The sequence below is a fragment of the Mobula hypostoma genome, chromosome 2 (genome assembly GCF_963921235.1).
Source record: "Mobula hypostoma chromosome 2, sMobHyp1.1, whole genome shotgun sequence".
In the NCBI taxonomy this organism is placed as follows: domain Eukaryota; kingdom Metazoa; phylum Chordata; class Chondrichthyes; order Myliobatiformes; family Myliobatidae; genus Mobula; species Mobula hypostoma.
The window spans coordinates 236,384,227-236,405,817 of record NC_086098.1 but is presented as its reverse complement, the minus strand read 5'-3'; the positions used below and the strand labels follow the sequence as shown (position 1 = coordinate 236,405,817).

At 53.8% G+C, this 21,591-nt stretch overlaps 1 protein-coding gene across 7 annotated transcripts in view; it reads right to left on the bottom strand.

Annotated features, from left to right (window-relative positions):
* Window positions 1–3,340: 3,340 nt before the first annotated feature.
* LOC134342947 (brevican core protein-like) overlaps window positions 3,341–21,591 on the bottom strand; it is a 45,670-nt gene continuing 27,419 nt past the window's right edge. For 6 of the 7 annotated variants that reach the window (XM_063041667.1, XM_063041671.1, XM_063041670.1 and 3 more), the window contains 7 exons: window positions 20,649–21,410; window positions 14,120–14,227; window positions 13,175–13,333; window positions 8,690–8,772; window positions 7,358–7,502; window positions 5,204–5,386; window positions 3,341–4,620 (listed from right to left, as the gene is read on the bottom strand). In XM_063041667.1, the coding sequence (XP_062897737.1) occupies window positions 4,541–4,620; window positions 5,204–5,386; window positions 7,358–7,502; window positions 8,690–8,772; window positions 13,175–13,333; window positions 14,120–14,227; window positions 20,649–21,410 (1,520 nt within the window). In that variant the 3' untranslated portion in view covers window positions 3,341–4,540. The remainder of the gene's footprint in view (window positions 4,621–5,203; window positions 5,387–7,357; window positions 7,503–8,689; window positions 8,773–13,174; window positions 13,334–14,119; window positions 14,228–20,648; window positions 21,411–21,591) is intronic. The other variant, XM_063041672.1, reaches the window with a different exon arrangement.

Below are 21,591 nucleotides of genomic sequence, written 5' to 3'. Positions count from 1 at the left end.
AACTACGGCTGCAGCGCCTCGCAAAGTCCGTGGAGGGATTTCCCCACCACAATGCACACACCACCTCGAGCAGTTGAAGACACTGTTTAAAGTGACGGGACGGGGAGTCGAGCGATTGGAGCTACTGGCTAGTGGAGTCGAGCGATTGGAGCTACTGGCTAGTTAACCCGTTCGTTGCTGTTTTCCCATTATCTGCACATTACACTCAGTGTGTCAAACCTTTATCCGACCACCTAACGTGTCGACGCCCCTGTGAAACCTTCCTTAACTTACTTTCACCCCTCTTTCATCCCTTATTTCTCTCTACACCCCTTTCCCTTTCACCTTCTCTCCTCCCTCTCCCTCTCTTCCCTTCTCCTCTCTCTCTCTGTCCAATCTCTCTCTCCATTCTCCCTCTCCTTCTCTCCTTCCCGACCATCTCCTCCCCTTCCTTCCTCTCTTCTCTATTCCCTCCCCCCCCACCTGTTCTTCCGCTCTCTCCTCTTTCTTTCCTACCCGCCCATAGTCATCTTCAATGACTTATCCACGTTATTTATATGAATGGTGAAAGGTGGCGGTCCCAGTACCGATCCCCATAACGCAAAACTCCTTCCTCCGTTTCACCCAGAAAAAGACTCATGTATGGTAAACCTCTGTTTCCAGCCAGACCAACGCACGCCCTTTCATTCCCCGAGTTTATATCCTCCACAATCGCATTTGATTCTTTCCCTGTGGAAATCTCAGTATATGATATCCAAACCTGCAAACAGGTAACATATCCAATAAATTGGTCAAAATGAGCGGCTTTTCACAACCCATCTCTCTGTCACACGCTCTTCTTGATATAAAATATACACATAAGAGTTTTCTATTTTTACTTATTTTTATTTAGAGATACAGAGCGGAACAAGCTTTTCTGAGCCATCGAACAGCACCGCCTAGCAACCCACCTATTTAACACTAGCCCAATCACAAGACAATTTACAATGACCAATTAATCTACCAGGCGGTACACGACGTTGGACTGTCGGAGGAAACCGGAGCACCCGGAGGGAACTGACGCGTTCACGGGAAAGCGAACAAACTCCCTACAGATGAAGTCGGAATTGAACTCCGAACTCCGGAAGGCCCCGGCATGTAACAGCCTCACCCTAACCGCAGCGCTACCAATGAAGTCACATCCGTCCTGCTGCGTGTTGACCACAACACTCTACTAACTTCACCTTTCCAGAAGGACCTTCCTGCTCCACCACTAGCACCCTCCGATTGCGTTGACTAGGCCGATTTTATAACCAGTTGGTTAGCTCACACTGGACCCCATATAGTCTAACCTACCGGGCCAGCCTACCTCTTAAAGGTTATCCTCAAGTCCACGTAGACAGAGTCTACCACCCTTTCCTTGCCAATCCTCTTGGACGATCTTCAAAGAGCTCAGCAAAATCCCTCTTCCTTCAGTTAGTCCTGACGAAGGGTCTCGGCCTGAAACGTCGACTGCGCCTCTTCCTATAGATGCTGCTTGGCCTGCTGCGTTCACCAGCAACTTTGATGTATGTTGCTTGAAAATCCTTTAGACACAGTTTCCCACGCGCAAATCCATGCCGGCTATCTCTAGTCAGTCCGTGACTTTTTAAATGCCGGTAAGTTCCGGCTTTCTGGATCGCTTCCCGTAGGCCCGTCGCTGGGTTGGGACGTTTGCAAAGACAAGGACTGATTACGGACAGTGAGCATGGCTTTTCGCGTGGGAAATTCTCCTACGTGCTGCATTTCCATGGGGTTACTCCTGCCGCCCTTCATAAGCAAATACACAATATTAGCTACCCTCCTATCTTCAGCTGCCTCATCTGTGGCTGATGAACATGGAAGATAGAACATAGATCAGTATCGGTCTTTCGGCCCACAATGTTATTCCTATCTTTAACCTACTCTAAGATCAATCTAATTATTCCCTCCTAAGTAGTCCCCCATTTTTCTTTATCTATGGGCCTATCGAAGAACATCTTAAATGTTCCTAATGTATCTTCATTTACCACCACCTCCGGCAGGATATTCCACGCATCCACCATTCTCTGTGTAAAGAAATTACCTCTGACATCTGTTCCACACCCCCCCCCCCGCCATACTTCCATCCAATCTCCTTAAAAAATATGCCCCCTTCTATTAGCTATGATTGCTTTGGGGAAAAGTCACTGGTTGTCCACTTATGTCTCTTATCATGAAGATACAAAACAAAAAATGCCAGGACGCAGCAATCTCTTTCCTTGCTTCTCATAACATCCCAAGAATACACCGGGTCAGACCCCGGGGGTTTATCAAGAGCTCCTCCTCCTGCTCCAGAGCATCGCCGTTTTCTTTCCTGAATGCACCACCTCTTCTCCACGGTACTGTGGTCCAGGAACATTCACCACCACCTTCAGAGACCCGTGGACACCCTTCTCCGTGCTCTGTGGACTGGCTGTTGGTAAATACACAGCAGTGGATAAGGCCGGGGATTTCCGTAGGAGAGACAGGCGGATAGAAAGACATGGTGGTTGTGAGGGAGCTGTAACAGCGTCTCGCTAACCGCTAATCTGCAGTGGCGCCTGATAACGAGAATAACAAATACAGCCTCACCCTGGGCAATGGGAACGGGCTGGAGCGGCCGGGATGTGGAGATTGCCTTCGTTCGGATTGTGTTCAGTGGGAGAACATAGAGGGATTGGGTTCACTGGGAGTGTGCACAACGGAATGAATGGGAAGGGGTTGAGTCCGTTGGGTACGTGCTCAGTTGAAGATGACGAGAAGGGATTGGGTTCATTGGGAGTGTGTACAGCCGTCAGGTTCATTGGGTTGGAGTTGGTGAGGTAGGCATTGACTCCTTTGGGATTATTTATTGTGTGCGTGAATGGGAAGTGCTTGGGTACGTTGGGGTTGTGTTATGTGGGAGAGTGTGGGTCAGTTCGGATTGTGGGTGGTGGGAGTGGATGCGAATGATCAGATTAGATTATTTGTCGCATTCACATCGCCACATCGAAACACAGCGTATGTTGCGACTTTGACCAGCACAGTCCGACGATGTGCAGAGGGCAGCCCGCGAGCGTCGCTAAGTTTCCGGCGCCAGCATAGCACGCCCATAACTTACTAACACTAACCTTACATCTTTGGAATGTGAGAGGCAGCGGCGATACTGAACCCCGATCTCTCACCTTGTAACGCGTAACGCTGACGGCTACGCAATAGGGATCGTGTTCGGTGGGAGAGAATGGGAAAGGTATTGGATCCGTCAGGAGTTCCAGAAGCAGGTTGTCTATTGGTTTATTGACCATGTTTTAGAGGCATCGTGGTTGACTTCAGCGGTCCAATAAAACGTAGAACTCAAAGTATATTATTTCACAAATTTTATTGCAAGTCGAGAAAAAAATGTTACCATTGAAATCGTTGGCTGAAAATTCCTGAAGCCGACAGCTCAGTCTCCCCCTCGCGGATGAGGTGTGGGCGCCTGACACGGTGCGACACAGAGTCCTGCTCGGAACGTCCGCTCGTAATAATTCACACAGGGCGGGGGGTGTACTCGGTTCACGGACACGGCAAAACACCGCTCAAACGTCAAGGGCAGCGGCGGAAACCTTCAATCTGTTCAATTTAGATTGGGATCTCCCTTCACAAATAGTTGCCAGTGTGCGACTTAGAGATTCAGTGAAGCTCCCTTTACGTCTACATTGTCTCATTACACAGTCTCGCCTCAGGGATAGAATGAATCTCCCTACATACCATCACATCACACACTCCCATGGTCAGCGAGAGTGTAACTCCCTCCACACTGTCCCATTGCACACTCTCAGGGTCGGAGACCGAGTGAAACTCCCTCCACACTGTCCCATCGCACACTCCCGGGGTTGGACACAGAGTGAAACTCCGACCACACTGTCTCATTGCACACTCCCGCAGTCAGACATCCAGTGAAGCTCCCTGTATACTGCCCCACCACATACTCCCGGGATGAGACACAGTGTGAAGCTCTCTGTATGCTGCTCCAAAAGGCGCTCTGAGACTTAGGACATTGACTAATTCAGCTTTCAATTAACCCTCCCAGGGATGCGTCCCCTTTAACGCTGTGATTATTCCATATGGATATTCCCAGCGGCATTTTCTGGACGGGTTTCGCTGTGGGTGTTGAGACGTGAAGCCGGTGGGCGCGACGCGAATGAAAGCGGGAGTCAGGGAGTGCTGGCAATGGGGAAACTCGGAGCGGATGTAGGAGACTGGGAATGTTGCAGGAAGCTCGGGCATGAGAGCAGCAGTGGAGATGAGTGAACGAGGTGTCTGAGGAGAGGCGGGTCATTCCTTCCCAGCTTTAGTTGATATCTCTCCACCATCCCGCGCCCAAGAGGAAAGAGGGAGCCGGTGCAGGCCAGGAGACGGCGGCAGAGCAGCACAGGGGCTCCTGATTCCTGGTAAATGTCTGCCCCTCGGAGCAGGAGCACTCCCTCCGGTGTCACGCCGGCGCTGCGAAGGAGACGCAAGGCTCGGGCTGCGGCTGTTCCGAATGGGTTAGTAAGAGACTCTGCGGCACTGTCGAAGCGGATCAGTGAGAGCCGGTTACGCGCCCGGGAGCCTCGGGAGAGCTACTGTTCCCTGTCCGCCAGTTACGAACGTACCTGGAGGCTGCGGTGAGATAAAAACAACAAAGATACGGTCACTGGTGGAGCGCGGATGAGCAGTGCGTTATGTTTCCAGTACGGACGGAGAGAAGCTCCCTCTACACCGTCCCATCACACACTGCCAGAGGCCGGACCGGAAGTGAACCTCCATCCACACTGTCCCATTACACACTCCCAGGGTCAGACACAGAGTGAATGTCGCTCCCCACCCCACAGACACATTTTCCAAATGGGGGTTCCTATGTCCCTCATTTCGGCGATCCCTCAACAACGCCCATCGCACAATGCGGCTCAACCTCGGCGCGGCAACTTCCGGGGATGTGGAGTGAGATCAGAGAGACACAGACAAACAGTTAGACAGGAGGTACAGCGAAATAGATACAGAGAGAAACTGTGGAGAGAGAGCAGGAGAGAGGGAAGGGGAAGTGAAGAGAGAGAGAGAGAGAGAGAGAGAGAGAGGAAGAGAACAGAACAAGAGAAGGAGGAAGATGTTCTGTCTAGGGTGCTGCCAGCCTTTCTAACATCACTGTATCTCTACCCCGACACCCAACCCACACCCCCGGACGTCTCGATGGGCCGAGTCTTACCCGGTGTGCAGACAATCCGTGGCCTCTCCCACCTGCCGTCGCCCCGGCACCTGACGGTGGGCCGCTGCTGCTGGACAAAACCCTCGGTGCACTCGTACCTCACCACCGAGTCGACCGGGTAACGCGGCCTAGTCTTGCCAAGTATCCGAGTCCGCTGCGGAACCGGCGGGGAACCGCAGGCGCCTCAGTCGAGATGGCGGGGGGAGTGGAAAAGTGGAAGGGAGGGGGTAGAGAGGAGGAAGAACAAAGAGAGCTCTGGTGTAGGATTCACCTGGTCGGCGGTGAGTAAGGAATCACGGGTAGACCGGGCCGGGAATGGAAAAACTATCCCGGTACAGACTCTAGCCACGACCTCGGTCGCTCAATGTTTGTAGCCCCAACCCCGCGCCCCCCCCCCAGTTCCCCAGTGAGACCTCAGCCGGCACCGTGTGGGTAATTGGTCCTGGATTCGAGTCCCGCGAAGTGTCGAGGGGGCGAATCCCAGAAGCGAGGTTTTTGTTCTAATCTTTGACCCCGGGTCAGGAGAGTACGTGATGGAAGGAAACAGGGCGAAGGGATAGCGCTTGGGGGAGGTGGCGGGATCTGTAACAGAGCGAGACGCCTAAAGCAGAAGGGGGAACAAGGTTCACAGAAACATGGTATCACGCAGCACGGATACAGGTCCTTTGGCCCAACCTGTTCATACTGACCAAGGTGCACAACTATTCTAGTCCCATTTGTCTGCCTTTGGCCCATATCACTCCAAACCGTTCCTCTCCCTGTACTGTCCAAGTGTCTTAAATCTGGTTGACGTGCCTGCGCTGGCAGTTCGTTCCATATTCTGACACCCTCCGGTGAAAATATTGACCCTCGGGTTTTTATCAAAACTCTGCCCTCTCACGGTAAATCTGTGTCCTCTATCTCAACCCCAGGGAAACGACTGTGCGCATTCACCCTATCCGTGTCCCTAATGATTTCTACACTTCTGTAAGGTCACCCCTCAGTCTGCTCTATTCAAGAATAATGTCCAACCCTCTCTCTATAACCCACCCTATCCCCTGAGTCCCGGCAAAATCCTTAAGAATCTTTACTGCACTCTTTCCAATTTAATGGTATCCTCCCTACAGCAGGGTGGCCAAAACCGAACACAATACTCCCAATGTAGCCTCAACAATGTCTAGAGCAACTGTAAAATAATGACCTAACTCCTTGTCGTGAATGATAAAGGCGTTAAATGCCAAACCGCTTCTTGAGCACCCGGTTAACCTTATTGATCAGTCTGTAGGATCGGGAATTTTTAAGTTGTGGAATAGATGTGTGTCCGCGGGACTGTGCTGTGTCTGCGGGACGGGGTGAACTTATCCAAAGGGTAGGAGTTCTGACTCTGTTCGACCGGGCTAGGTCTGTTGGAATGGCGACGGGGCTGGCATGGAGTTTGGCTGTATGGGACGAGGTTGTTGATGAGTTGCATGGGGTGGTGCGTCTGTCGGAAAGGGTTTGGATCAGTAGGACGGGGGTGGGTGTGTGGGAAGATGGATTTGAGCGGGGCGACGGTGCAGGTCAGAATGGTTCTGTTGAACGTTGAGTGGGGCTGTAAGACGGGAGTGGGAATGGGGGTATGTTTGGGTCTTTGGAACGTGTAGAGGCCTTGTGGTGAGGTTGGGCTTGGGGCAGGGTTGGGTCTATCGAAAGGGGGGATTTGGAGACGGTGGTGGAGTGTGTCTGTCGAACGGGGTGTGAATCATTTGGACGGGGGTTGGTCTTTGGAACGGGAAGAGGGAGAGGTGGTATTTGGGGCTTCGGATGGGTTAAAGGCCTTGGGGCGGGTTTAGTCATGAGTTGGAAGTTAACTGGTGGGTAGATCTCTGTGATTGGGTTGTTCTGTGGAACTGGGGAAGGGAAGATGGTATTTGGGACTTGGGACGGGGATGTGCGTCTGTCGGATGGGGTTTGGTTTTGTGGGACGGGTTTTGAACCTGTGGGACAGGGGTGTGGGTCCATGGGAAGCGGTATTCGCGTCTGTGAGACGCGGTGGGACTGTACGACAGAGTGGGTCTTTGCGACGAAGTTGGGCTTGGAACGGGGGGTGTGTGGTTTGCTCTGTGAAATGGGGGAAGGGGTGGTGATTGGGGCTTGGGGGGGGATTTGCAACACTGCGGCGCGCTGGATACTCACTGAGCCCCTTCTTACAGGTGAAGGCCAGGAAATAGTTGCAGGGGACGTCACTCCACTGGCCGCCCTTATGCCAAATCATCACCACACAGTTCTCCCCGGACAAGAAGAAGCTGTCCGGCTGACCGCTGTACCAGTTCTCGTAGAGCTGCGTGGGATGGGTGGGGTGGTAGGGTACGGAGCAAGGCAGGGAAAGAAGGCAGCATTAGGATCGCCAGCAGCGGGTCGCTCAGTCTTCAAGCCCCACACAGCAACAGGAGCAGCCTGTTTCGACTCTGTAAAGTGCGCCCACTTGTCTAATAAAGTTTATTTGGTAATGTATTCATGCAATTATTTACCTTTTTACGCACTTGTTTACTTATTTATTTAACATATAATCCCGTATCTCTGTAGACTATGGGAGGAGACCGGAGCACCCGGAGGAAACCTACGCGGTCACGGGGATAACGTGGAATGACCTTACAGATAGTGGCACGAATTCAACCTGGGTCGCGGGTGCTGTGATAGTGTAGCGCTAACCAGTACGTTAAATTCTCTCAGTCTCCTCCCTCCTCCGCCCACTACCACTACCCCCTACCGCGGCACTCCACGGGGAAGGTCCTCAGCATGAAATGACCCATGTCAGTGTTGCTGGTGGGGAGACCCGGGTAGCAGATACCTGATGGGCTGAAGTGTCCTTTTTCACGCTTTGTGTGGCTCTGTTCAGATGACTTGACTCCGGAAGGAATGGGGCTGAAGGTGAAGACCCGCCATCCCAGGACAACTGAAACTCGATCTCGCTGGGCTACACTAGGCAATGGATGAAAAGAGTTCCTACCGCTCTATCTACTCCCGACATACACCGGACTCGCTGCATCCGGGATTCACCAGAAGATCTCGCCCTTGGATTTTTCCCATGGATCTCTCCTATAGATCTGGCCCGTGGATCACACTATATATCTTACAAGTGAATTCCACCAACGGATCCCACCCATGGAATCTCACGTATGGGACATCACCTATGGATTTCACTGTGGACCTCAGTCGCGGATATCACCAACGAATCTCCCCCTGTGAACCTCACTCGTGAGCAGCGGTTCTCACTCGCAGATCTCACCAAAGGATCTCACTCACGGACCTCTACTGTGTATCTCACCCATATATCTCAGCAACGAATCTCACTCAAGGGATCTCTGCAGGGTATCCCACTCATTATCTCACCAGAAGGTATCACCCACGGGACCTCACCAGAAAACTCCACCCGTAGATCTCTCCGTGGAGCTCTGCTCTCACGTCCACCCCTCTGGCTGGCCTCTATCCCTCCTGAGGACACCACGTCACCAACGAAGCACTCACCAGCTGGTTCCCGTCCGACCACTGGAAGTCATTCTCGATCGTCTTGTCGTTCAATCCGATCCACTGGTATTCCTTGAAGTTATCTGTCCACAATTCCAAAGAGGCATCAGAGCAGAAAGCAAACGGCCAGAAGTCATTCAGCCCTTCAAGCTGGCTGTATTCACCACGGAGCCGTTCCCGTTCTCCACCTGATTTCACCCAAGACATGCTCTCTTCTCACTGCTGCCATCTTGAAGAACTACAGGAGTCTTAGGTCCCACCAGCAACCATCAGACTCCTGAACCAGATCGGGTATCTTCACTCACCCCAACACTGAGCTGATTCCAGAACCTACGGACACAGCTTCAAGGACTCTGAAATTCAGGTTCTCAATATTATTTGTTACTTATTTATATTAGAACATAGAACATAGAAATCTACAGCACATTACAGGCCCTTCGGCCCACAATGTTGTGCCGACCACGAAACCTACTCTAGTAACTGCCTAAAGTTTTCCTACGGTATAGCCCTTTTTTTTCTAAGCTCCACGTGCCTATCTCGGAGTCTCTTAAAAGACCCGATTGTATCCACTTTCACCACCGTCGCCGGCAGTGCATTCACGCACCCACCACTCTCTGTGTGAAAAACCTACCCCTGACATCTCCTCTGTACCTACTTCCAAGTACCTTAAGACTATGCCCCTCCTGTTAGCCTGGGAAAAAGCCTCTGGCTATCGACACGATCAATGCCTCTCATCATCTTATAAACCTCTATCAGGTCACAGCTCTTCCCCCAACACTCCAAGGAGAAAAGGCCAAGTTCACTCAATCTATTCTCATAAGGCACTCTCTTCAACCCAGGCAACATCCTTGTAAATCTCCTCTGTACGCTTCCTTTTTCTATAATGCTGTAAAATGATGGTCACAGTTCCCGAAGTGTTATTCCACAGACACTTCCCATCCTCACACTAATTCAATGTCGAGTACAGCCCCCTCCCAGATAGAATTCTGAGCACAGTGCAGTCCCGCCCCTGACAGAACTCTGGACACAACATATTATTATTATTACTATTTTGTTTTTATTTTGCGTTTGCACAATTTGTCCTCTTTTGCATATTTGTTGTTTGTGTGTAGTTTTCACTGATTCTATTGTTTCGTTTGTATTTATTGTGAAAGGCCGCAAGATAATGAATCCCGGTTAAGTATATGGTGACATTTAAGTACTTTGATGATAAATATAGTTTGAACTTTGAACCTTCCCGTTGCTGCCCACTCCCTGCCATTCTCCAGCTGGAAGGAACTCGATGAGTCAGCCGCGCCCGAGGTTACCACTCGAACCCCGTCCCGATTCCGAGACGGGGCCGCAGCCCCAGCCCCATCAGTCTGCGGGATCCTCCGCACGTTCGTCGCCGCACACCCCTCTCCCTAACCCGTGACTCTTTAGAACACCCTTCGCCCTACTGATCCACGGTCTGTACGAACTCTCTTGTTCCGTCCCATCCCACAGTCGTCCCTCATCCCAGCAATCAGTACGCCCGCTGAGGAATGGGGACTGAGGGGTAGCTGAAGTGGGCGTGTGTAGGAGGCCGTGATGGGCACGGTGAGGGAGGAGGAGTGAGGAACTGGCAGGTAGGGTTAGGATTGAGGGAAAAGGGTAGAACGAACGAGTGAGGGGAGGAGGGAGAGGTGAGGAATTGTACGTTGTGTGAGGGAATGGAAGGGTGAGGGTTATGGGAGCAGGAAGGTGATCGTTGGGCCGAATGGCCTAATTCTGCTCCTATCTCTTATGGTCTTGCAGTGACGGGTGTCCGATGAGGGTGGAGAGAGGGAAAATAGAAGTGAAGGAGAAAGATGAAAGGAACAGAAGGGTGAGAGATGGAGGAGTGAACAGTGGCCGAGAGTGAAAGCAAGGGTAGGACAAGGGGTGAGAGACGGGGCAGCATGAAGGATGAGAAGTGAGGGTGCAGAGTGAGTGGTAACAGAATAGGGTGCCGGGGTGAGGGGAACAGGATAGCGTGAGTGTGGAGTTAGGACCAAAGGGTCGAGGAGTTGGAGTTCAGGATAAGCGGGGTGTAGTGGAGGAAGCAGAGAGGGTGGTAGAGTGAGAGGTGAGAGTACGGGAGGGAAGGATGCGGACAATTTAGGAGGTGGGGAGAGTGAGATGTGAGTGCTGAGGGATAGGGTGAGGGGTGATAACTGAGGGCTAAGGGGTGTGGTCAAGGTGAGGTGGGAGGAGTGAAGAAGGAGGGTGAGTGGGAAGGTAACGGGTGAGGAGTGTGGGTGAGGCTGAAGGGGAGGAGGGAGAGGGAGGGTGGAGAAAGGGAGATGGGTGTAGGAGTTGAGCGGGAGGAGGGAGGATGAGGGGTGTGTGAGGGTTGAGAGGGAGGAAGGAGGGTGAGGAATGTGGATAGGGTGAGGGTGAGGAGCGAGGAGGAGGGATGAGGGTGGGGTTACGGGAAAGGGAGAGATGGGTATGGGATGTGGTGGGGTGAGGGGATGGAGGGATGGTGAGGGATGTGGGCGAAGGTAAGGGGGGAGTGAGAAGGTGAGGTGTGTGGGAGGTTGCGAGGGTGATGAGGAAGAGTGAGGAATGTTGGTGGGGCTGAGGGGAGGAGGGAGATGGAGGGTGAGGGATAGTGGAGGTGAGGGGGAGGAGAGAGAGCTAGGGATGTAGGTGGGGGTGAGGGTGCCGAGGAGAGTGAGGGGTAGGAGGGACGCTGAGGTGTGTTGGTGGGGATGAAGGTGAGGGGAGGAGCGAAGGTGAGGGCGAGGGGGGAAATGGAGGAGTGGGTATGGGATGTGGTGGGGTGAGGGGGAGGAGGGCCGGTGAGGGATGTGGGCGAACGTAACGGGGGAGTGATAAGGTGAGGTGTGTGGGAGGTTGCGAAGGTGATGAGGAAGGGTGAGGTGTGTTGGTGGGGCTGAGGGGAGGAGGGAGAGGGTGGGTGAGGGATAGTGGGGGTGAGAGGGAGGACAAAGAGTGAGGGGTGTGGGTGGGGGTGAGAAGGAAGAAGTAGGGGAGGGAGGAACGAAGCTGAGGGTTGTGGGTGGATGTGACGGTGAGGAGGGAGGGGGAGGGGTGTTGGTGGGGTGAGGGGGAGGAGATATTGGAGGAGTATGGGTGAGGGTGAGGTGGGAGAAAGAGGAAGAGAGGTGTGCGAAAAGGAGAGGACAGAGGAAGGAGCGTGAGGGATGTGGGCGGGGTGAGGGGGAGACTTGGAGTGAGGGAGGATAAGGGGAGTGTGTAGGGGGTGAGGAGAAGAGGTGAAAGCTGTGTGGGGGAGCGAAGGGGAGGAGGGAGGGTTTGGGGAGGAGGAGGAATGGTGAGGGGGAGGAATAGGTATGCGGTGAGGGGTTGGAGGGAGGGTGAGGGGGAGATGGGAGGATAAGTGGGAAGGTGAGCGGTGTGTGGGTGTGAAGGGGAGGAGTGAGTGAAGGATAGGTGTGAGGGTGAAGACGGAGGAGGGAGAGTGCAGCGGGAAGTGGGAAGGTGAGGAAGGAGAAAGGGTGAGGAATGTGTATGGTGGTGAGGAAGAAGAGGAAAGGAAAAGGATGTGGGTAGATATGAGGTTGAGGGATCTGGGTGTGCGGTGAAGAGGAGGGAGGGTGAGGGTATGGGTGGGGATGTGAGGGAGCAGGTAGGCTGAGGGGGTGAGGGGGAGAAAGGAGGGTGAGGGAGAGGAGGGAGGGTGAGGGGGAGGAGGGGGGTGGCGAGGTGGGCGAGAGAGGGAGGAAGGAGGGGGAGGGGTGTGGGTGTGGGTGAAGGTGAGGAGGGAGAGGGAGGTTGAGGCCTGTCTGGGGTGTGAGGGGTGGAGGAGGTCGATGGGTGAGGATGGGGTGGGGTGAGGGGTGTGGATGAGAAGGAGGTGATTATCAGAATCAGGTTTATTATCACCGGCACGTGACGTGAAATTTGTTAACAGCAGCAGCAGTTCAATGCAACACATAATATAGAAAAATAATAATAATTATAAATAATAATCCAAATTTAAAAAAATAACAAATAAATAAATTACAGTATACGTATATTGAATAGATTAGTTGAGGAATGTGGGCGGGGTGAGGGGAGGAGGGAGGATGAGGTGTGTGGGTGCTATTGAGGGCGAGGAGGGAAGGGGAGGAGGTGAGGGGTGTGGGTGGGGAGTGAGGAGGGAAAAGGGAGGGTGAGGAATGTCGATGGGGTGAGAGGGAAGTAGGGAGGGTGATGGATATGGATGAGGGTGGGGGAGGGGTGGGTTGGGGGAGGTGGGTGGGGCTGATGGGGAGGAGGGGGATGAGGGATGTTGGTGAGGGGGAGGAGGAGGATGGGGATGTGGGTGAGCGGGAGGGGATGGGTGTGGGGGTGAGGGTGAGGAGGGAGAGTGAGAGGGAGGGGAAAGAGGTGAGATGTGGGTGGGGAGTGAGAAGGGAGGGGGGCGTGTTGAGGGGTTAAGGGGTGTGGTGAGTAAGGGGAGAGGATTGAGGAAGAAGGGGGAGAACCTGTCTCAGCCTCGAATGGCGCCCTCACCATTAATGAACTGCTGTTCCTCGGGGTTCAGGATGCTGGCGAGGTGGCCGCCCTCCTGACGGCAGCTTTCCTCCGCCGATTCCCATGTGCGGCGCCCCTTCTGGTGCTTGTAGCAGTTGCCCAGAAACTTCAGCCAACCCGGCTCACAGGTCTGCACGTCTGCGGTAGGGCAGTGAGAGAGACCGTCAGGTAGACAGAACACCCCCGCCCCAGTTGCCTTCGACCGACTCCGCAACATCACTCCCTTTCTTTCACTCCAGCTCCCCCAGATCACCCACTACTCCGAGCCCTCTCCCCACAGACTGCAGACGCATTCCCAAAGCACTGTCAGAGGCAGTGCTCTCCCTCAGTACCGCCCTTCCCACAGAGCGGTGCTCCCTCCCGCGGCGCGGCGTTTGCTCCTCACCATTCTTCCTGTCTGGCTCTCCCTCAGTCCGGTCTCTACAACGTGACATTCCATCAGTACTGTCCGTCTTACAGCGGCACTCCCTCAGTACCGTTTCTCCAATAGCGCGGCGCTCTCTCCTCAAACCCATTAACAGCCACCCCATACCACCTCATTCCCATATTGGAGCTCTCTCCTCACAGTACCCACCTCATTCCCATATTGGAGCTCTCTCCTCACAGTACCCACCACATTCCCACATTGGAGCTGTCTCCTCACAGTACCTTACAGTGAAGCTCCCTCAGTACTGTCCCTCTTAACGTGGCACCCCCTCAGTACCGTTTCTCCAATAGCGCGGCGCTCTCACATACCCACTAACAGTGTTAGCTAACCCATACCACCCCATTCCCACATTGGAGCTCCCTCCTCACAGTACCTCATAGTGAAGCTCCCTCAGTACTGCCCGTCCCACGAAGTGACGCTCCCTCGGTCCGCCCTCCAACAGCGCGGCGTTCCCTCCGCCCCTCCCTTACGCACTGTACCTGCTGAAGTGGACTGACCTTTATGGCAGAGGCTGCCTGCGTAGGACGGGAGGCAGAGGCAGGCGTAACCCCCCTTCTTCTCCTCACACGTACCTCCGTTCTTGCAAGGATTTGGGTAGCAGGAGCCTGTAGACGAGAAGGCAGGGAAGGTATGAGATCAGCTGTACAGTCCTACTGCAGGAATGCCCGTCATCTCCTGCTCCGTGATCAGTGTTCACAGTGGCGCAACCAGCGCACCGGAAAAGCCTGCACTCTCAGAGTTCCTGACTCCTCACGTCCGAAATGGCTGCCTGCACTCGGCTGGGCTGCGTCAGGTGATGACAGGCGAATGTTACACACTTCTCACAGAAATAAATATCTTGGTTCTCCAGTAGACTGATATCCTTCCTATTACCTTCTCCCTTATCCTCCACCCCTTTCCCCATCTTTAATTTGGCGTCTTTCCGCTTCCTTTCCAGTCCTGATGAAGGGTCTCGGACCAAAACGTCGCTGTTTATTCATTTCCATAGAGAGTGCCAGACCTGCTGGGCTACTCCAGCAGTTTGTGTGATCAATGAGATTTAGTTTCGGGGTTAATCATTTACGGGGTTAATGGTGAGTATCGGTGCGTAGGGTATTAAATGCCTGTTACCGCAGAGATGCCTGTAGGGAGTAATCAACGACGGGATTAATCGGGGTTGGTGATAATCGGCGGCAGAGCTGTGCAGCGACAATAGGTGGCTGTTCGTGCGGAGATAAATGGTGCGTGTTTCCCTAGGAGTTAATCAGCGTGAGTCAGCGTCGAGGATACTCTGTGTGCGTGCGTGTGTGTGTGTGTGTGTGTGTGTGTGTGTGTGTGTGTGTTAATGTGAGATAGTGTACGTGTGTGAGTGTGTGGTTGTGTGTGAGAGAGAGACAGTTTGTGCGTATGTGAGTCTGGATGAGAGCGTGTTTACGTGAGATAGTATCTGTGCATGAGTGCGTGTGAGAGAGGGACTGTGTGTGTGTGCCTTGAGTATATGAATATTGTGTTTGGGGATGTGAGTGTACGGGCGTCTGTTTCTGACTGAGTGTGTGCGTGAGACAGCATGCATGTGTGAGTGTGTGTGTGAGTGAAAGTGTGTGTATATGTGTGGGTGAGTGAGTGGGTTTGAGTCTGTGTATGTGCATGACAGTGTGAGTGTATGTGTGTGTGAAAAACGGTATGCGTATTTGCGTGTGAGACAGGGTGTGTAAGTGAGTGTGTCTGTGAATGTGTATGAGGGGAAGGACGTGTGAGTGTTCGTGTGTGCATGTGTGTGTGTGTGTGTGTGTGTGATTGATTAATTTGAGGGATTAATTAGTGTGTAGATTGTGGGGATAATCAGTGTGTTCAAGAGTTAATTAGTACCCATTACTACAGAGGTATTTCTCTCGGTGTGGAAGAGTGGCGGGGTTAATCTGCGTGTGTGTCATTTGCTGTCATTACTAATGTCGATGTCGATCAGTGTGTTGGGGGGGGGGTGCGAGGGGCTTAATCAGTCAGAGTGGTACGCCAGCACCTATGTTTTGATTCCCACTGAAAACACTCCTGTTGTGCTTGGAGCAGGGGTTGGGAGCCTGCCGTTCGCCCCGAGCACTGGGATCCGTGTGTCCGCTCTCGGCCCGGCCCTACACTGGAAGCAGTGTGTTCACATACAGTGGGCTCGGGGCTCGGATCATCCCCATCCCCGGTTAAAAAAAATACCATCCAGTGTCACCGGTGGAAAATATATCCTGTTCTGTTCCGCCCTCTCCACATCTTCCGCCGCCCGGACACCGAGCTCTGGGATTCCCTCCCCTCTTCAATCCTTTCCAAAACTCCCCGCACCATCAATCACTGTATCCTAAACCATGGCAACTTGATCCTTCAAAATATTGCGCCCTTCTCTGTCTACCAGACGGGTTCGGCTCGCCCACGCCAGAGAAACTGCTCAAGATCCCCTAAACCCATCTTCACCTTCAGTGCCGCCAGAGATCTGCAGATGCTGGGAATCTAATGGTCAGTCAACTATGGAGTCGACATTTCGGGCCGAGACTCTTCATCGGGGCCGCGTTTATGTCGCGGAGAAAGAGTGGGAGGGGGGGCAGCGTAATCGGTACAAGCTTTGAACATAGACTGTTCCACATGGCCGACGCAAAAGCAGGAGCGCATAGCTGCGTGGGCCCTAGCTACGGTCTGGAGAAAGTAGCAGGAGCCGAAAGACCCAATTCCGTCAGATGTAGGAGGGTGCTAGAGGGGTGGAGCGGTGACTTACTTTCAGCTGTCAAGAAAGAATCGGAGAGCTTTAAAGACCTTCTTGATAGGGGATGGAAGTACTTAGGAACTAGTGACCTCTTACTTGTTCTCCTCGCCTGCCTATCATCTATCCCCTGGTTTCCTTCTTCCTTCCCTTTCTTCCCTGTTCCACTCTCCTCTCCTATCAGATTCCTTCCCCTCCGGCATTTTACCTTTTCCACCTGTCACCTTCCAGCTTCTCACTTCATTTACCGTCCACCACCTGGCTTCACCTATCAGTTTCCAGCTTGTCCTCGCTCCCTTTCATTTCTACTGATGCTGCCTGAGCTGCTGAGTTCCTTCAGCATTTGGTCTGTGTTGTTCCAGTGCAACTATGGTGGTCAAGGCCAAACTGAAAGGTGCTGAAATGCTGTCCTGGAAGTCAGGAAACTGCCCGTTAAGTCGGCTCTTCATTTCCCTCCATAGATGCTGCCCGACCCACTCAGTTCCTCCAGCATTTTGTTTGTGTATTGTTCCCCTGTTCGCCCCCAGACTTTGTTAGACTCCCGTCACTACCTCCCAACTTTATCTGCAACTCTCGGATTCGTTTACACAGTAGCTGGCACCTCCTGTCAGTTGGAGAACTCAAATCTAGATGGTCCATCGTCCGCACAATGTATTGAGTCTAGCACTACTTTGCAGCGGGCATTAGTACGCGCTGCGTTGTGGGTCTGCACACGAATACCAACCCCACTGCGGTGAAGAGCCTGCCACATTGGACCGGTCAAATTCACCAGATCCCCACAGCGTTTCTCCCGGCACCTCCGATGGAAGAAAGTTGCCAGAGGACGAATCCTTCGGGAAAGGGAGTTGGGGAATCTCTGGATCGTAAATGCTGAAAGTGGTGAAGGAATGCTGGGGGTGGGAACGGGAATTTCTAGCTGGGACGGGGAACCTCAGGCCTTGAGGAGTAGACATCTCTCCAACTGTCCACTCACCTGTTCAAGCAACCCTTTTTCCTCCGGGTCCACCAGCGAAGCTGAAAACCCTCGAGAGTGGAAGCGAAGCACCCTGGGTTCTACCCCGCGAGGAAAGCTCTGGGCTGGGTCAGCGAACCTATCGAAGCCTATGAGTGGGCCTGTGACATCGGAGTTTAGGAACCACTCTAGCAGCTGAGGCCCGGCGCCAGTAACCTCCCTCACAGGGGGCACGGGCTTCGCGTAGGGCCTCCCCTGGGACGTCCCATCGCCGGCCAGGTACCGTCTGTGAAGGAAGGCCACCTTTGTAAAGAACAGAAGGCGCCTTTGTGTCAGCTGATCGGCCAGGCAACGCCGTGGTGGTCACGTGTTATTGCTTGTGGGATCTTGCGGGGGTGGGGTCTCTGGGAACTGCTGCTACAGAAACACAGGCCAATCGTCATCCTTCCACTCAATACCATCTTGCAAATGTCCCATTACGCTTTCCGTATGAGTTTTTTGGAGGGGTAAGGTGGAATAGGGAAAGGGGCATAATTCGACTTGCCCCAGAGCCGCTCTCCCAGCTGACCCCGCCCCGCCCCGCAGGACAAACTATCAAAGTATTGAGTAAAGGAGATGGGAATTGTATAAGGCATTGATGAGGTCTAATTTGGAGTATTGGTGTAGTTGTTGTCAGCTACCTACGGGAAAGATATAAATAAGGTTGAAAGAGTACAGAGAAAATTTACAAGGATTTTGCCGAGCCTTTTCCCCACTAAGGTTGGATGGGACAAGAAGCAGAGGCCATGGGTTAAGGGTGAAAAGTGAAAGATTTAAGGGGAACATGAGGGGAAGCTTCACTTTGAGGGTCATGAGAATGTGGAACGAGCTGCCAGCACAAGTGGTGCACGCAGTCTCGATTTTGACGAAGTTTGGATAAGTGGATGGATGGTAGGGGTATGGAGGGCTACGGTGCCGTTGCAGGGCGATGGGAGTGGGCAGTTTAAATGGTTCAGATATGACTCCATGCCTCTAAAATAAACAAGACCTGTCTCCAGCTAAACCTGCGGGTCAGACCCAGACCCAGATCTTCCTCTTTCTCTGTCAGAGCCGGCTACGCCTCTCCCCGGCCAGTCCCGCACCCCGCTCCCAGCGGAACGCCTTGGGGATCGATGGAATGGAGCGGATGGAAAGGTTAGTGACAATAGCAGAGAGTTGACGTTAGAATGCATTCGGAATTCAAGAATAAAGATACAGCACTGTTTTCCTTTTGTGTATAAAATACTTTTAATAATACTTTCACAGAAATTATTAGATCTTTCACTTCATAGAAGCGCAGTACCATCATGCACAGGCAAGAATCGCACTCTTTTGTTTAAAGTTCGTGCTGGTCTCTTCACCTTGACTTCTGGGTTTGTTGACAGAATGGGGGGGGAGGCTGTATGAGGGGTGGGGTGGGGTTTAGTAGGCCGGGTTACTGGCGTGGTTAGAGGGCGAACTGGATTTACAATGGAGTGGAGTTAGCAATGGAAGAAGTTAGTAGCCCAGGACACTGTTAGGGTTAAAGTAGAGGGGAGAAAGGGGTTCAAATGATTATTGCGGGCGATATGGGGGAGGAAAAGAAGCAAAGAAGGCAGCGGGGAGGAGCGACAGTAGCCCGGGACTCTGGCGGAGTTAAAGGCAGCGGGAAAGGACGGGGTGGGTGGGGTTGATATAGGCTTTAGAATGGGTGGAGCAGAAGGATGTTGGGGGTAGTAGAAATGGAGGGTGGTTCCAGTCAAATTCCTGTAGCCCAATATCCAGGTCATTAGTTAGTCCAGGGGGTGGGATCTGACGGGGGAGCCGAGGGGAGTTGGGACCGGTGCGGGAGTGGGGGGTAGTTCACATCCGGAGCTCGAGGTAGATCGCGGCTGGAACCGGGGATAGATAGCTGCCGGTGCCGGGGACCAGACTCCTATTGAAAAAGCTGAAACTCGTTGAGTTCAGTTTGCCAATGAAAAAAAAAATCATTGCCCTGTTGTATAAATAGCTTAAACCAAACTCTCCTTGATAGTAAGAGGACAGTCCGGAATATTTTTGTTCGGCATCGGCCGTGTGGAGACACGAGAGATGCGGGAAGCCAGAACAACAAAGAAATGCTGGAGGAACTCAACGGGTCGAGCAGCGTCTGGAGGGCGAAATGCGACAAATCATTTGCCCCCACAGATGCTGCTCGACCCGCTGAGACAATCCAGCAATGATTTGTTGCTTTCGTCTGATGTTATCAGATTAACGGGGCTAGGTGGGTGGAACACAGTTGGGTGAGAGTGGGACAGGGTTGGAGGAAGTCGGTGAGAATGGGTGGAAGACTCGGGGCTAGATAGGGCTGGGATTAGGTTTGTAAGGTCAGTACTCCGGAACACTGACAGCAGTGGATAGAGGTGGTACGTTTCGGGCCGAGACCCTTCGGCAGGTCTGGAGAAAAAAAACGCGGAGGAGTAGATCTATTCCTCGGCTTTTTGTCTCTAGTCCTGCCGAAGGGACTCGGCCCGAACCATCGACTGTACTCTTTTCTAAAGATGCTGCCTGGCCTGCTGAGTTCCTCCAGCATTTTGTGTGCGTTGCTTGGATTTCCAGCATCTGCAGATTTTCTCTTGTTTGGGGTGGAATTATAAGGGGTGAGCTTAGGAGGCGTTCGCTAGTTATTGGCCCAGCCGCCAGGGGGAGGTTAGATGAGGTGGGCGGTCAGTGTTTTATGAGAAATGGTGTCAGAAGGGAAAAGGGTTGAATATCTCAGGCATGGCTGGAAATGGCGAGGGCAGGTTAGTTTGAGGGTCAGAGGTTTGACTGGGTAGAAGAATGGTCTATAAGATGGAAGAGACGAGGTTAGATATCTATAGGCTGACTGCAAAAAGGGCGGGAGAGGCGGAATCCGGAGGAGATCGATCAGCATCCCGGGATACCGGCCGTGAGGGGTGCAGGCGGGTGAGGGAAGGGAGTGTGAGTAGCCCTGGGTACTGTTAGGTGATGAGCTGGGGTGTTAGTAGTTCGGGGTGCCAGCGGGTGAGGGGCGGAGGGTTAGTAGCCCCGGATTAGTAGCGGGGTCATTATCCCGGGCTGCCGTGGAGTGAAGGGCGCAGGTCAGTGTCCCGAGGTTCCAGAAGGTGAGGGACGGAGGCAACAGCCCCGGATGCTGGCGGGTGAGGGAAGAGGTGTGAGTAGCCCTGGGTGCTGTTAGGTGATGGCCGGGGGTGTTAGTAGCCCGGGGTGCCGGCGGGTGAAGGGATGGGATGTCAGAAGCCCAGGGTGCCGGCAAATGAGCGGAGGGGTTGTCAATATCCCGGGATACCACTCAGCAGCGCAGCCACGACGCCAAGGACGAGGCGCCAGCGGTTACCTGTCAGCTCCGCTGCCCGTCCGTGGGCGTCCTGCTGGGTCGGCGCCGTGGGACCAAGGGACACGTGGATTACGGTGGGCGGGCTCGGCGAGATGCCCTCCGACTCAGCCGCCGCTCCGCTGGGCCTGGTGGGTTGCTGGGCTGGGGGCAGGCATTCGGGCCAGGGCTTAGGCCCGGGCCGGGACTCGGGTGGGGTGGCACTAGTGGCGGGTCCCGGCGATATCCCTGGCTTCTGGCGGCCAGTGGTGGGAGGCGAGGCCCAAGCAGTGGGAAGGGAACCCTCCGCCAAACCTGCGCCCGCTGGAGTGGCCTGGTCCCAGGCTTCCGTCCGAAGAGGGTCCCAGGACGCAGGGTTAGATACTCCGCTGCCGGCCGGCGTGAGCCCAGCCCATCCCCAGCCCGAACCCGGGCTCCCTGCAGCCGGCGGCCCTGCAGATTCACCGCTCCCTTCTCTAGCGCAGTTGGCCGGACTTCCGGGACATTCCAGCGCGATGGGCCGCAAGGTCTCGGGGCGACTGCTATGAGGGCTCTGGCTCCTCATCCTGGTAAGCCGGGAGGTGGGCAAAGAGGCCCGGTCAGTAGGCGGACCGGACGGCGGATCTGGGCTGCTCTTCGCCCGCTCGGGCCTCACTCCCGCCGTCCAGCCTCGGCGGCCGACACCTTCACCCCTGGTCGGGGTACCGTCGTCTGCCTCCGTCCACCCTGGGCCTCCGTCCTCTTCCGCAGCTGGGCCGGGGGCGGTGGAGACCTCCGCGGAAGGGCCTGCAAAAGAAAAGGGAAGGAAGGGGTGGGGGCGAGAACATCACCCGAGCGTCCGGCGGATTCGCCGGCTTCGTTGGAGCGATGCTCTCAGCCCCGCGGGACTAGTCCACGGAAGCGCGGAGGTCGTCCAGCCTCTCGGTGACCTATTAGTATGGAGAGGGGTGGTGCAGGAGTGGGTCAC